Here is a 14,340-nt window from a genome sequence, read left to right as displayed (position 1 = left end):
GAGGTCTAGCTACTGATTTGGATAAAGTATTAATTACCTCTTTTCACTTGCAAATCATACAAGTGTTACTACCAGTAACAGAGCACTTTCTAAATGCTTTGAGTACTTCTCAACAGCTATGCCATGATCTTCTATTTCAGCCATTCTACTGTATCCTGGCTTTAATGTAATGGATTCCATTAATACAAAACAAGAACATACTTATACATCTCTATTTGCAAAAAAAAAAAGGATTCCAAAAGATAAATATGGTTTTTAATCCCTCAAAAGAATTATAATCAGAAATAAATATTAAAATGAACATTTAAATGTACTATATCACATGAATAAACATTATGATTTCAACTTTATAATAACAGCCTTACTACAGAATAATTTATTAACATCATACACTACTAAAAACAAATATTCAGCATCAAGGTCATGTCTTCTATTTAAAGCAGCCAACCAACCAAAACATATAAACAAAACTAAATAAAGCTTTTCATGTGAATACTTATTTAGTGAGTTTAAAGGAATGAAAATTATGTGTACAAGTCATAAGAAGACAAATTTTTCCACAAGTTTAGACATTAATTAAATTTTAGAGTTTAAATTTTGTTATCACTATTATTCAAACCTTTTCAATTAACAGCACAGCAACAATAAAACTACAACTAAAATAGCTTAAGCTCTGTTTAAGATTCACCTTCATATATGTAAGGTATTAAGTTAATGGCGTATGCTTGTTTAGTTTGAAAGTGTGTATATTATTATGTCACAATAAGATATTAATCATTTTTAGCACTGGATCTTGAACTAAGAAATAATGCTGCATCACTGAGGTTTCAACTACACTTTGGATTTTCAACATTCTTGTGTATGTCAAAATAAAATGAGCAAAACATATAATTCAGTGTATCTTCAATATTTGTTTTTTTAGAATTGAAACATTGCCCCAAATGTTATGCTCCAAACATTTCAGAATTAACTACTGTCAATATATACATTTTTTTCAGTCGTATGTTGTTGGTAGTTACGAATAGATCCAGCCTGTGTTTTCTGTGTGAGTTAATTTTAAAATTGTTGCAAAAGTATTATTTATTCACACATACATACAGTGAAGATGATAACATCTTTAGCTGTTAATTACAAGAGGGCTTTTCATATACAGAAGTGAAATCCTGGGTAGAAAAACAAAAACTGTATTTAAAACATTATCTTACCTATCTGGTTAGAGTCTATATATACAGAATAACTAAACTACTTTAGCACAAAATGTAAAACTTTTATGATAGGATGCATAATTATAATTCATGACTAAGTTATACAACGTGTAGATTCTGACTTACATTACGCATTTGATAACCATGTTCTTTATATTTTTATAATTCTAAGCGCAGTATTGAACGATACGAATATTGTAATAATATCAATAATAATAACAGAAATATAATAACTCAGTCGTGATAACGTAACACTGTTTAATTCTAAGTTTCTGTTTCTACGCCTTTAAACACACTTTCCCAACAACCAACCTAAAGTACTACTAGTGTTAGAATAGCAAGATAGTTTTGTGCTAATTGTCTTACGCCTTATACGATTTTATCATTATTATTAGCCACTTTCTAAGTTTCTTAGTTGGTAACTAAATTGTACTTTGTAAAAAGTTAACATGAGATGACTATTAAGATAAAGCATTCGCACTTTGTCATACACATTATTCATACACATAAACCTAATGGTAGCATTATTAACACTATAGTATTCCCAGTATTCAATTATAGCCTACAGCTTATATACCCACCTTCTGTAATGTCTCGACTGAGATCAGCGTGTTCTCTCTCATGACCATATGATGCCTTCTGTTCCTTAATCAACATATGTTCATGATCGTTATGTTCAACAGTTTTATGGTACCTCATTTGATCGTCAAAATGAGGTTCTAAATTATGGTTTATCAGTACTTTCCGAATGCCGAGGTTGTCTAACAAGTGTTTGAACCCCTTAAATGTAATAACCCCGTTTTTGCCATATTTGTCGAAGAGTTTCTGAACGTAAATATGATGATCAAATTTCTTTTCCACAATACTTGGATGATCGCCATGCTCTTCAACTAACGATCTCAGTCGTCGCGGACGATGACGACAGTGAAGCGGATGATAATACCGGCTTTCTGACCCCAGTGTCTTGCATGTAAGGCAAGAAACTAATAAGCATACACAAAAGAGCTCAGTCATTCGAGAACGCATGTCGAAAACTAATGAAAGCGCGTGGACTGAAGAACACCAAGAAGGAACGTGTCCAAGTAGAAAACGTTGGCGTCTGCCAATATCCCTGCGGGAACGTGATGTTAAAAATATCCACGCAAAATTACTTTTCCGCTTCTAAGGTGACAACTGATTTAGCACTCTTTACCCCAGCTGCTGAAATGGTAAATAATAACAATAAACTGGCAGACTGTATTATGAAGAAGAAACACAGGTAACAATTATATACTACGTTACAGTTAATCGCATTATATTTTACTCGTGTCACGATTTTTCACAAAAAATATACTGCTATTCCTTATGCATGCAAAAAATAATCCATCTGAGAAAAACAAAATGTTATTTAAAAGAGAAATATGCTTTGAATATTCTGTTCATTTCTCTGCCTTAAAAGAAAACAAACTTATTTGTACAGGATTGTATCACAGTCACAAAAAAGTAACATAAAGAGTTGTCTATATAGGGGCCTTCTCCCCACTCCCAAACATAAAAATACTAAAATCCTAATTCTTTTTTGTACTTATAGTAATTTTTATGGCACATCAATAACTGATTAGATACATCAAAAACTAATTTTGGTAAACTGGTCTTACAAATAAATATCTTTTACGAATAAAACGTCGTTGTATTATATACAGTTTCACATTCTTTTGTTTCAGTGACTCCCAGAGGAAAGTCTAAAGGATTACAACGCTAGAAATCGGGCTTTCGATACCAGTAATGAAGAAAAGTACAGACAGTCCACTCGGAAGCTTTGTGGATTAACTATATATAATACATGCTGTATTATAAAATATAAATGTGGCTGAATAGCCATATTTGGAAAACAAAAAGAGAAGAAAAATGTGTTTACTTGCAGCAAAAAGCTACACAACCAGCCATCTGTGCTCTAGTCACTATGGGGAATGGAACCCCGAATTGTAGCGTTATTATTTCGATAAAGATATAAAACATTTATAAACTTAATTTCGTAAAATATGGCTTTCGGTGGGTCAGTAGTAAAGGTACGAGCGTACAATGATAAAATTAGGAGTTCGATTCCACGTAACGGACAGAGAGTCTATCACGCAGCTTTGTGCTGAAAAAACACAATATTTGATAAAATATCGCGCTCTTCTGTTATGCAGTTGAATAAAGTATTTATGTATATAAATTATTTTTGTGCCACCTATTTAAGACATTTTAGTGTTACAGAACTACATATTAAGGGCAAAAATAAGAAACCATGTAACCCGAGCTCTTTCGAAAAGTTTATCTTTATTCACCGAAAACGCTTAAATTAGAGGGTTTCGTATTCTTGTGTTCAGTTGATTTTCGTTGAACAATATGTTTTCCTAGTATTGTGAAAGTGGCTGCGAATTAATAGTTTGGTCAGGTGCGTGATAATATGATCTTATTGTCTGATACAATAGATTTTAGGTCGACCCAGAACTTTTAGCAATTTTATTTAACTAATACTTTGACCAGATCATCAAATAAAGACTTACAAAAACATCATATTTTCATGAAGGAAGGCAGAACTCAGAATACAAATAGTTGAGAAATCAAAATTAGAAGTAAAATATTGGATACTTTTAATGATAAATTTAAAATAACAATTAGTGGGCCTGGCATGGCCAAGCGTGTTAAAGTGTGCGACTCGTAATCTGAGGGTCGCGGGTTCGCATCCCCGTCGCGCCAAACATGCTCGCCCTCCCAGCCGTGGAGGCGTTATAATGTTACTGTCAATCCCCCTATTCGTTGGTAAAAGAGTAGCCCAAGAGTTGGCGGTGGGTGGTGATGACTAGCTGCCTTCCCTCTAGCCTTACACTGCTAAATTAGGGACGGCTAACACAGATAGCCCTCGAGTAGCTTTGTGCAAAATAAAAAAAAAAACAATTAGTGTTGAACTTAGCAAGTCATTTCATAAAACGAACATAATCTTGAATATTTTTTATAATTGAGTTACCTAATTTTTATATGCCCATTGTTTCTGTAAGTAATTGTATTGTATGCATTTATCACAGTATAACTATACATATATACGTAATGTCATAATTTATCTATTCTTTTTATAACATTTGCATCATGGGTACCAAATACATAGCGCAGAAAAGACACGTGTCTACCCCACCACACTTTTTAGTCATTGAACATACATTATTGTTATTATTATAAACTATCTTAGATTGGTTTAGTTTTTTGTTTGTTCCCACCCTCACTGCACTTTTGATCTCATATTAGAAAAGTAGTAACTCTGAAGGCTTTAACGTTAAGAGCTGTATTTATATACTGGTGGTTTGTAGTTTTGTGCATATATATATACAAATAATACTCCATTTTCCAACATAGTTTGATAGTTACGAACTATATCACCAGTTATTTACTTTACAAAGAAAATAGTTTACTCCAGGAAGAACAGTAACTGAATTATCTTGGAACAATGGCTTCAAGAAATCATGGCTAAATATCAATATTCAATAGAACTGGTGCTTATAGAACATGTTCATCATGAAATAATTTTGTGATAAAGTGTCTCTTATGTAAGTCTTTTAGTCAACCAAAACACTAAAGATTGACCTGCCACCACATTTTTTTTAGTCACTGAACATACATTATTGTTATTATTATCACCTATGTTAGACTGGTTTAGTTGGTTTTCTTGTTCATTCCATCCTCACTGCACTTTCGATCTCATACTGACACAACAGTAACCTTTCGAATCTGCTATATATTCAGTAAAGCCCCAGGATCTGTTTAGTACGCCCGTCTTTTTATACTGATGAAAACTTCAGCTTTGTTAAACTCAACCTTGCAATATTAATTGAGGTCATTAAATAAAATGCTCACAACTACACAAGGTGGCGAGAAAATTAGTGAAGTTCTCAGTTAAATTATGAAGTAACTAATTCTATGTTTTTTATTATTTTTGTTTATCGTTCATTTATCAATGTAGCAAAATATTATGTAAATTTATAATCACATGGGATGTACATTCGTGACCTCACACGGGGAATACTCTGCCCTAAACTTCGTAAACTTAGTTATGAGATATTTAACGAACGATATAATTATTGAATTACTTCTATTTGTTATTCAATATTGTCATTAATGTAAAAATGTGATTTTCTAATATTATGTTATGTTTTCCGTAATTAGATTTTCTTCTTCTGATTCTTTTCCCTGTTCCAGTATTTGAAATTATTAATATTTGTGTTTTATTGTTCATTAACATTAGTATAAAGTCTTGGATAGGCACGTGTTTCTTAACTGTGTTTTCGGTAAGTGCTAAGTTTATTTAAGATATTGTTATAGTTTAATAAATTGTTTTGTTGAACCCTAATTGTAAAGTTTCACTGTGTCGGTATTTGGGTATTGATGTTGTTAAATACCCAGTAAAGGCTAGTTACATTAGGCCGTTTCAAAATTATACATAGCTTGCATTCATATGACATGAACATTGGTGTGTTAATTAACAGTGAAAATTTTTAAAAGTAACAGTAAAAGATTATGAAGCATTATAAACCAATAGGCCTAAAATTTTAAGTTTAAATAATACTAACTGTGGGTGTATTTTTTTTCTACACTCTCCTTAATTTCATTGCAGACACGATACCAAAGGCATTCAAAATAGCTTTTTAAATCTATCTTTTATTTCCCACAAGTTAGTGCCTAAGAGCCTTTTATTCAATACGATAACTCGTCAATTAGGCTGGGCGTTAAAATAAAAAGTGGCAATTTATGTTGTATTACATAAGGAAGATATAACAGATGAAAAGAAAGATAAGTGAATTTTTAAATATATGATTCTAGTTATGATAATCTTTAATTATATATGTAAAAACGGCTGGTTTGGGTTGAGAAAATTTACATATATATTTTTCTCTACAAATGGGTTTTCTCGTCATCACTAATTATGATAACCTTTAAGTTATAACAGCTTTATTGTGGTACATTTCACAGTTTAATGCCAACTATCCAAGGTTTACTGGTGTAAAAGGTAATATTATCTCCAAAATAATAATGATTCGAAGTAGGCATAGATTTAACTAGGAAATTAATTCACACTTCAAATGTTGTAAAACAATACATGTCTGGGCGTTATTAACACCAGTTACTTATTTTAATAATTAATAATCAATCTGTGATACTTAAGTTAAAGGATATTCCAAAGATTTGCTCAACTTTCTCGATTTTTCAGTCACCTTAATTTTGTTTATAGAATTAATATAACGTTCCTCGTTGTACTAGTATTAACTTATCCCACATTTTGAGAAAGAGAAAATCCTTTCCTAATAATGCACTGATGAAACCTAACGGCTTTCACTCTTGAACTTTCTTTGCTTCTAGTATGATCAACTTAATGTTACTTGTGTGGTTCCTTTCAAAACCAGTTTGAAAAATTAGGTTTCTCGATGAATGATTCATTTAAGGAGTTGAGACAATGTTTGATATAAGCACATCTAGTTGTCTACCATTTACTCAATATATTGCCCTAATCTCACTTGGTTGTAAATAGGCTTAAATTTATTGTAGACGCTCATATCACAAATACAGTAGCCACTCCTCTTTAAGATTCACGAGGTTCTTTTCTCACATCACATTTACTTGAGCTTCCTATTAAAACTGACAAGCTATATATATAAAGAAAGGGACTCGGGCAATACGTGATAAGATTCACTTGAATATTTGGTGAGAATAAACTCGTATGTAGCTAGAGGAATGGGGTCCAAATACTTTTGACGCAATAATAGCTAATCTTTCTTACCTAATAATTATTCTTTTCTTCATTTGTTCTCATGAAGTCCATTTATGATTGTAGTCAAAGTATAATCTATATGTGTTACTTATACAAGATGAACGCTATCTTTTGCAACAGCTTCAAATATCGTCATTTTAAAGAAACACTTAGCGTACTTTAAACTTACCAAGAAAAGCTTAGCTAAAGTTCTCAGCGTTATGATTGGAACTTGAACTGTTTATCTACTCATATAACGCGCCAGACTGAAGTACTTCTTTAAGCATTTATTAATTGATATTCTCACATTGACACCGAATAATAACAAAGAAATATAAACACGAAAATTAAAAGAATGTATTGTCAGTTTCTCTTGTTTACAATTAAGAAATTATACGTTCACACGAGATCTCTTTCCGCTGAATTATTTGAACAGGTTTAATATGATTGGCAAATGGTTCAAATTACGTAAAAAATATCGCGCTTTCTTTGCTAAATAAATGGAAGTGAAAGATTTACGAGAAGCCTAAACATGAGATAGTTTTGTCTTTTAAAAATAAGAAGTTAGTTCATTTACAAACACATTTCAGTTAATTTACTCAAACATGTTCACAGTTAAACAAATTTATAAACAAGTTCTACGACTTTCACGTAAATCATAATCATACAACTTAGAGAAAAAACATTACAGGCATTGTTGTCATATGAATATTATAATTAATTAGCCTAAATACTGGGCAACGGGCCAGACAAACAAGTTATTATAAAACTCTTCCACTAGAAGAAAACTCGTGTTTCGAGTACTACACGTTTTGTAAGTTATGTTACTTTGTAGTTGAATGCATAAGTTTGTAAAATCTAAAGGGAGTGCTGTCTATTTGAAGTAATTAAAACAGTTAAGTGACACACCTAGTCTATTCACATATGAAGTATGTAGAATTCTGAAATAATTTGATGACCGTGGTAGACGTATCATTGACTGCGAGGTTAAATGTAAGTGGGTTAAACTTATTCCAATATCTTATGATGGATTGTTTAAACAGAGTATTCATGATGAAGATTTGTAGAATGGACGGGAACTTCCTGTTGTGGAGACACAAGTGCAGAGGACGACGTTTCGAAATACTTCCGCCTTTTGTCTTCAGGCCAATATTACTTGGTACCCACTAGACACCTCTACTACAAAAGGCACTCATTTTGAGTTGAATGGTCCAATAAAAAACAGCGGATCTAGCCACGCTTTAAAATCTTGGTTGTCGGGAACAAATATTAAATCTCAACAGCGTGATGGTAGTGGTACTCTAAGTGATTACAAATAAGTGAAGAAATTCACACACACAATCAGGGGCGTAGATTTTTTACACCCGATGGGGGGGAATGATTTTTGCAACCACTTATGTGGACTGTTCAATTTGCAAATTGGTAATCTCTGATTACGTGAACCCGAAAGCTGTAAACATGCAGTCACAGATACTTGCATGTATACATAGGCCTACTTACTGGTACTTACGAACTATCGCTAAGATCGAAAAGCTTAAAAACACGCCTATATTAAAGATGTACATTTCGGCAACTGAAAAAGCTTACATCTAGGCCTAATTATGTAATTCGGTTGGTAAGAACACAAGAATCACAAGAACAAACACACAGTTTGTAAGCCTGTGATACAATAAAACAATTCATCAGACCAAACTGTAGGGGGGGATGATTGTATGCACCATATCCCCCACCTAAAATGAAGGGGGGATGTATACTCCCCATCCCTCCCAGGATCTACGCCCCTGCACACAATATCAACACACAAACACTGCTGTCTGAAATTGAGCTCCGAGAGTTGATACGTCCATTTCTCCAACACGTTTTCCCTTTGCAGTGCACAATATCACCTGCACTTCCCTCTTCCCTTACGCTTATGGTGACGTCTTCCATACTTCCCTAATACTAATTTGATTTTCTGCATAGCTTAAAAGCTTCCTATGTCATTATATAGACAATAAAAACTTCACATTTAATTGCCGTCTTGTTTTTCAAGCTACGGTAACAATAGGGTTGATATAAAAAAAGATAATCACATTTATTATTATGAATCAAATATATTACTAGTCACTTCTCTCCCTCTAAATTGCCCCCGCTAGTACAGCGGTAAGTCCACGGGTTTACAAAGCTAAAATGAGGGCTTCGATTCCACTCGGTGGGCTCAGCAGATAGCCCAAGGTGGCTTTGGTATAGGAAAACACACACCCTCTAGATATTCGTTTAAAACAAATTTAGTTTTATTTTCAATTATTCTTTACTCTAGGTTTTTTCAATACCGTTATTATTGATTTCTTAAGTTATAACATTATTTTCGCATTTTAGATCAGCATATGTGTTTAGGACTAACAAGACACTCTAAGCTGATCGAACTTCCCAAGTATTGTAATTACAATCAGAACTAACACTAATAGCAAGTGTAGTCAAGGAATAATTCAACACATTCTAAACATTATACGTATGTTTAGTTTTATTATTAAGTATTTCTTGTTCGTTTATTATACAAGATTGGCTTTATTAATTTATCATTTATTGTTTTTTCTAAACTATAGCGCTAGCTAACTTAATAATGATTATGCAGCTACTGTTTCTCTTCACCGAACGTGCTTGCCTTTTCAGCCACGGGTGTCGTTATAATGTTAAAGTCAATCATTGGTAGAGAGAAACTAAAGAGTTGGCGGCTGATGTTGTTAATTTGTTGCCTTCTCTACAGTACATTACTTCACTATTACGGACGGCTAGCGCAGATAGAACTTTGAGCAGAAATTCCACGAAACAAACCATTAAAAGCGCCTATTCTTAAAATGCTCAAAGCCCAAGTGGCACAGCGGTATTTCAATGGACTTATGGCCCTAGAAACTAGCTTTTAATACCAATGGTTTAGTTTGTTCTGAATTTTGTGCAAAGCTACTCGAAGGCTATCTGCGCTAGCCGTCCGTAATTGATCAGTGTAAGACTAGAGGGAAGACAGATAGCCATTGCTACCCACCGCCAACTCTTGGACTACTCTTTTTACTAACGAATAGTGGGATTGACCGTAACATTATAATGCCCTCGCGGCTGAAAGGGCGAGCATGTTTGGTGTGACGGGGATTCGAATCCGCGATCTTTAGATTACGAGTCGAGCTCCTTAACCGCCTGGCCATTCCGGGCCGATACCCGTGGTGGGCAAAGCACAGATAGCACATTATGTAGGTTTGTGTTTAATAATAAAAAGAAATCCTGAAGTTCACCATCTTTATGTTTATTTTATAGAATAAGTTATTATTCTTTAATAATCATATAAACTTCGTTGAAACACTAGAAGACAGATATTAATTTATTACTAATTGTAGTAAAAATATATATATTTAAGTAAGGGTACGTGCTTTCTTACAGCAAAGCCACATCGGGCTCTTTGCTGAGTCCACCGAGGGGAATCGAACCCCTAATTTTAGCGTTGTAAATCCGTGGAATTACCACTGCACTAGTGGGGGACATATAAATGTAATTATACATCGTTGATCCCAGATGACTGAAACTTTCTTCGTCAAAATATGATGCCGAAAATTGTTTTTTATTTTCATGGTAATGTGTCTCAAAACATGATTAAATCTAAAGTGTTAAAAAGATTTAATGCCACAAAGAAATCAGTGAATCGGTTATTTTTTTCTAAGATTAACAGGTACACTTGAAATTAATTATAATAGTTGAGTTGCTACTTAAAAAGAAAAGTACACGTATTTTATGCGTATGTGAAAAAAAGTTCCTGTTTAATACACTAACTCAGAAAAATAATGAAAGTTATTTCAATAAACTGGAAGAAGTTAAGTGTGAAAACCTCACCTGGATTATAAGATCTATCCTGTATTCTCTCAGTTCGATGCTTTATACCGAGCAGTTTATCATCAGTCTCATTCACAGCAGTTATTTCATTGAACTATAAACAGAAGAAACAGTTTTGATATACACACTCTATAGATGACGTCACGCATACTAACCTATCCCCTTGTGGAAGATGTCACTCGAGAAGATTTGTTGTTTTTTTTATTCCGCACAAAGCTACACGATGGCCATCTGCGCTCGCCATCCCCAATTTAGCAGTGTAAGACTAGATCCCTCTAGGAGTTAGTCATCATCACCCACCGCCAACTCTTGGGCTACTCTTTTATGAACGAATAATGGGATCGATCGTGACATTATAACGCCCCCAGGGCTGAAAATGCGAGCATTTTGGTGGGAGGTGGATTCGAACCCGTGACCCTCAGATTATGAGTCGAGCTCCCTAACCACCTTTCCATGCCGAGCCAAATAAAGAAGTATCAGAAGTATTTCTTCAAGTTATATTTTATCTTACTAAATATTCATTTATTATCTATTATAATTAAATAACGAAAAAAATGTAATCCCATTGGTTACATGCTTTATGGAATATGATAAGTTTCTCTAAACATCAGTGCACTAATAATAACAATGCAGGCTGGATCTGGTTTTTGAAATGTATAGAACAGACTGCTTTCTGGGTTTATCTCAAGGAAGACAGAACGTCAAAAGGAAGAAATACGTGCATAAATCGAATGTCACTAACAAAACATAAACTGTGTAAATAAAAAAATGTTAACATTCACTTACCTCCTTAGAACACGTTTCAAAGCAACATTGTAGCGACATTTTGGTCTAGTTGTCAGAAAAATATGTAAAACTATATGTTTTTTGAGAACGCACTCGACAAGATCTGTTCAGATATAATCTTAACTTTATCACTGGCTTTCGTATAGTCCTGAACTTTTCATGATTTTAGTGACATATTATCGTAAAAAGTGTTGTGCGTCTGTTGTAGTTTTTCAGAACTGCTTATTCCAACTACTCTACAAAATAGCAGTTAGTGGTCATGACTAGCTAGCTAGCTACTTTCTGTCTAGTCTTTTACTGCTAAATTAGGGAGAGCTAGTGCAGATAGATAGCCTCGAAACTCAAAACAAATCGTTGAACGGGTTTGAAATAGTCATTATGGGAAGTCCAAAGTATGTGCTCTTTACTTCGTCTAAAAATGCAATTATTCATGTAAATACCAAAGTTTTGCTCCCAGTGACACAGCAGTATAATTGTAGACTGAGACCGCTAGAACAGTGGACAGAGCACAGATAGCTTAAGAACAAACAACGACAACCCATAGCAAATACCGAAAGTTCAGAAAATAGAAATACCTTCGAAAACCAAGCATATTACTAATGATGCAGAAAACAAAATTGTATATTTTGAATGAAAAGGACAGAAACTTATTTGTGCTCTTTTTTAAATCATACCTTTGTTGATGTTTTAAAGTTATAACATTATTTCTGTATATTTAGGGGCCCGGCATAGCCAGGTGGTTAAGGCACCCGGCTCGTAATATGAGGATCGAGGGTTCGAATCCCCGTCGCATCAAACATGCTCGCCCTTTCAGCCGTGTGGGCGTTATAATGTGACGGTCAATTCCACTATTCGTTGGTAAAAGAGTAGCCCAAGAGTCGGCGGTGGGTGGTGATGACTAGCTGCCTTCCCTCTAATCTATCACTGCTAAATCAGGGACGGCTAGCGCAGATAGCCCTCGAGTAGCTTTGCGCGAAATTCAAAACAAAACAAACCTGTATTTTTAGGTCACCAAATGTATTTAGGACTAATATAAATAATTATGTTGAACGAATTGTAGGAAACGTTACTTCTGCCAAAATTAGCGCTCATTCCCAGATTACTAAAGTGATAATTTAAGCCATTCTAAACATTATCGATAGGTTCTGTTTCCTTCTTTGTTGATTTATGGCGTTACGTATTTCTTGTCCGTTTCTTGTAAAGAAATGGTTTTCATTAATTTATGAGTTACTGTTTGTTTCTCACCTATATAGGTAACTCACTATACATTGGAACTTATTAATAATTATGGAATAACAGCCAATGAAGACGAAGTTGCTGTCCTCGAGATGCACGAGGTATTATGGTTTAATTTATAATTGTGCAAGAAAAAGCTTCTTTTGTTTTTTCTTACTCACTTCACTGGGCAGTATGCCTTCGGATATACAACGCTAAAATCAGGAATTCGATTCTCCTCGGTGGACATAACAGACAGCTCGGTGTGGCTTTACTATCATGACACACGTACACTATAAAGTTAGTTTGAGCGCTGTAACAGAGAAAAAAAAAATGTGTTCTTACTGTTTCTATAGTATGGTTAGTGTGTTACAGTGAAGGTAGTTTAGGAATATACGATGCTCTTAACTACATATGACTGACTTAGGTGACTAAAACTGCTCGTTTTAAACTTCAAAATATTGCCTATCAGAATGTATTGAACACTGACGAAACCACGTTTTCACACACGCGCGCTCGTAAAGAAAGGGCAAAAACAAAATAAAGTTTATAAAGATCAGCAGGTATTCTTGAAATTGTTTACATTTTTCAGTTCATTATTTTTAATCACCTGTGTTTGTATGAATATGCTTATATTCCTTAGAAAAATAACAACGGTACATTATTTCAGTAAATAGGAAACGGATAATGTGCACTGAACTCACCTGGATTATTTCTTTTCTGATCGGACAGTAAATCTTCCAACAATTCCCACAATTATTTCTTTGAGATATATATACTGTGAAACAACAGCTGTGATATAAGTTGTATATGTATAGTTAATCACATTACCTTATCTCTTGCTAGCAGATCTCAATCGAGAAGAGAAGTAGAATAAATACATCTGCTTCTAATATTTTGTTTTATTTAAATAATGAAAAAAAATTAAAAAACTAGTGGTCAAACATCTTATAAAGAGTGACAAGTTTCTCTAAATAATAATGATAATAACAACAACACTTTATCCACTCTAATTCTGGCTACAAAAAACTCTTTTGAGGTGATGTCAAGGAAGACAGAGTCTCAGTAGGAAGAAAACAAGTGCAAATATCGAAGGACACCTACATTATAAAAACGCCCTATCATGCTTTTGGAAAATAAGCCAAATAAAATTCCTCAGACATGTTTCTCTTGCTTTAGCAGCAGATCACAATTGTCAATAACAAGTGTGCACCTGTACGTTGGTATGTAAGTTTGTATACTTGACGTTGCGTTGTTGATTTTTGGTTTTTAAACATATATCATGGCTACAGCTCTATACAACCAGTTAATTTCTAGGTTACTCCCTAGTCTGTTTCAAAAAAAAGTGTCACTACCTACCTTTTGTTATTTTAAGAAACTGGTTTTTCTGGAACACGTAGTTTGCTTCCTTCCCCACCTTTTTCCTGCTTCTTTTAACAATCGAAAAGATAACCTCAAAAGCACCAAATCGTTTTAAGTATCCCCAGCTTCTGTTCGTTTCCTGAATTTCTAGAA

At 33.8% G+C, this 14,340-nt stretch overlaps 1 protein-coding gene across 4 annotated transcripts in view; it reads right to left on the bottom strand.

The window, feature by feature from the left end:
- LOC143255122 (zinc transporter ZIP10-like) overlaps window positions 1–14,340 on the bottom strand; it is a 31,913-nt gene extending 17,573 nt beyond the window's left edge. For 2 of the 4 annotated variants that reach the window (XM_076510307.1, XM_076510310.1), the window contains exons 1-4: window positions 14,185–14,340; window positions 13,008–13,138; window positions 10,825–10,918; window positions 1,787–2,402 (exon numbers count right to left, since the gene is read on the bottom strand). In XM_076510307.1, coding sequence (XP_076366422.1) covers window positions 1,787–2,231 — 445 coding nt within the window. In that variant the 5' untranslated portion in view covers window positions 2,232–2,402; window positions 10,825–10,918; window positions 13,008–13,138; window positions 14,185–14,340. Of the gene's footprint in view, window positions 1–1,786; window positions 2,406–10,824; window positions 10,919–13,007; window positions 13,139–13,529; window positions 13,851–14,184 lie in introns of those variants that run through there. The other 2 variants (XM_076510308.1, XM_076510309.1) reach the window with 2 other exon arrangements.

The sequence above is a fragment of the Tachypleus tridentatus genome, chromosome 7 (assembly GCF_004210375.1).
Source record: "Tachypleus tridentatus isolate NWPU-2018 chromosome 7, ASM421037v1, whole genome shotgun sequence".
Taxonomy (NCBI): Eukaryota; Metazoa; Arthropoda; class Merostomata; order Xiphosura; family Limulidae; genus Tachypleus; species Tachypleus tridentatus.
The sequence above is the reverse complement of the archived record's forward strand: the minus strand, read 5'-3'. Positions and strand labels throughout refer to the sequence as shown.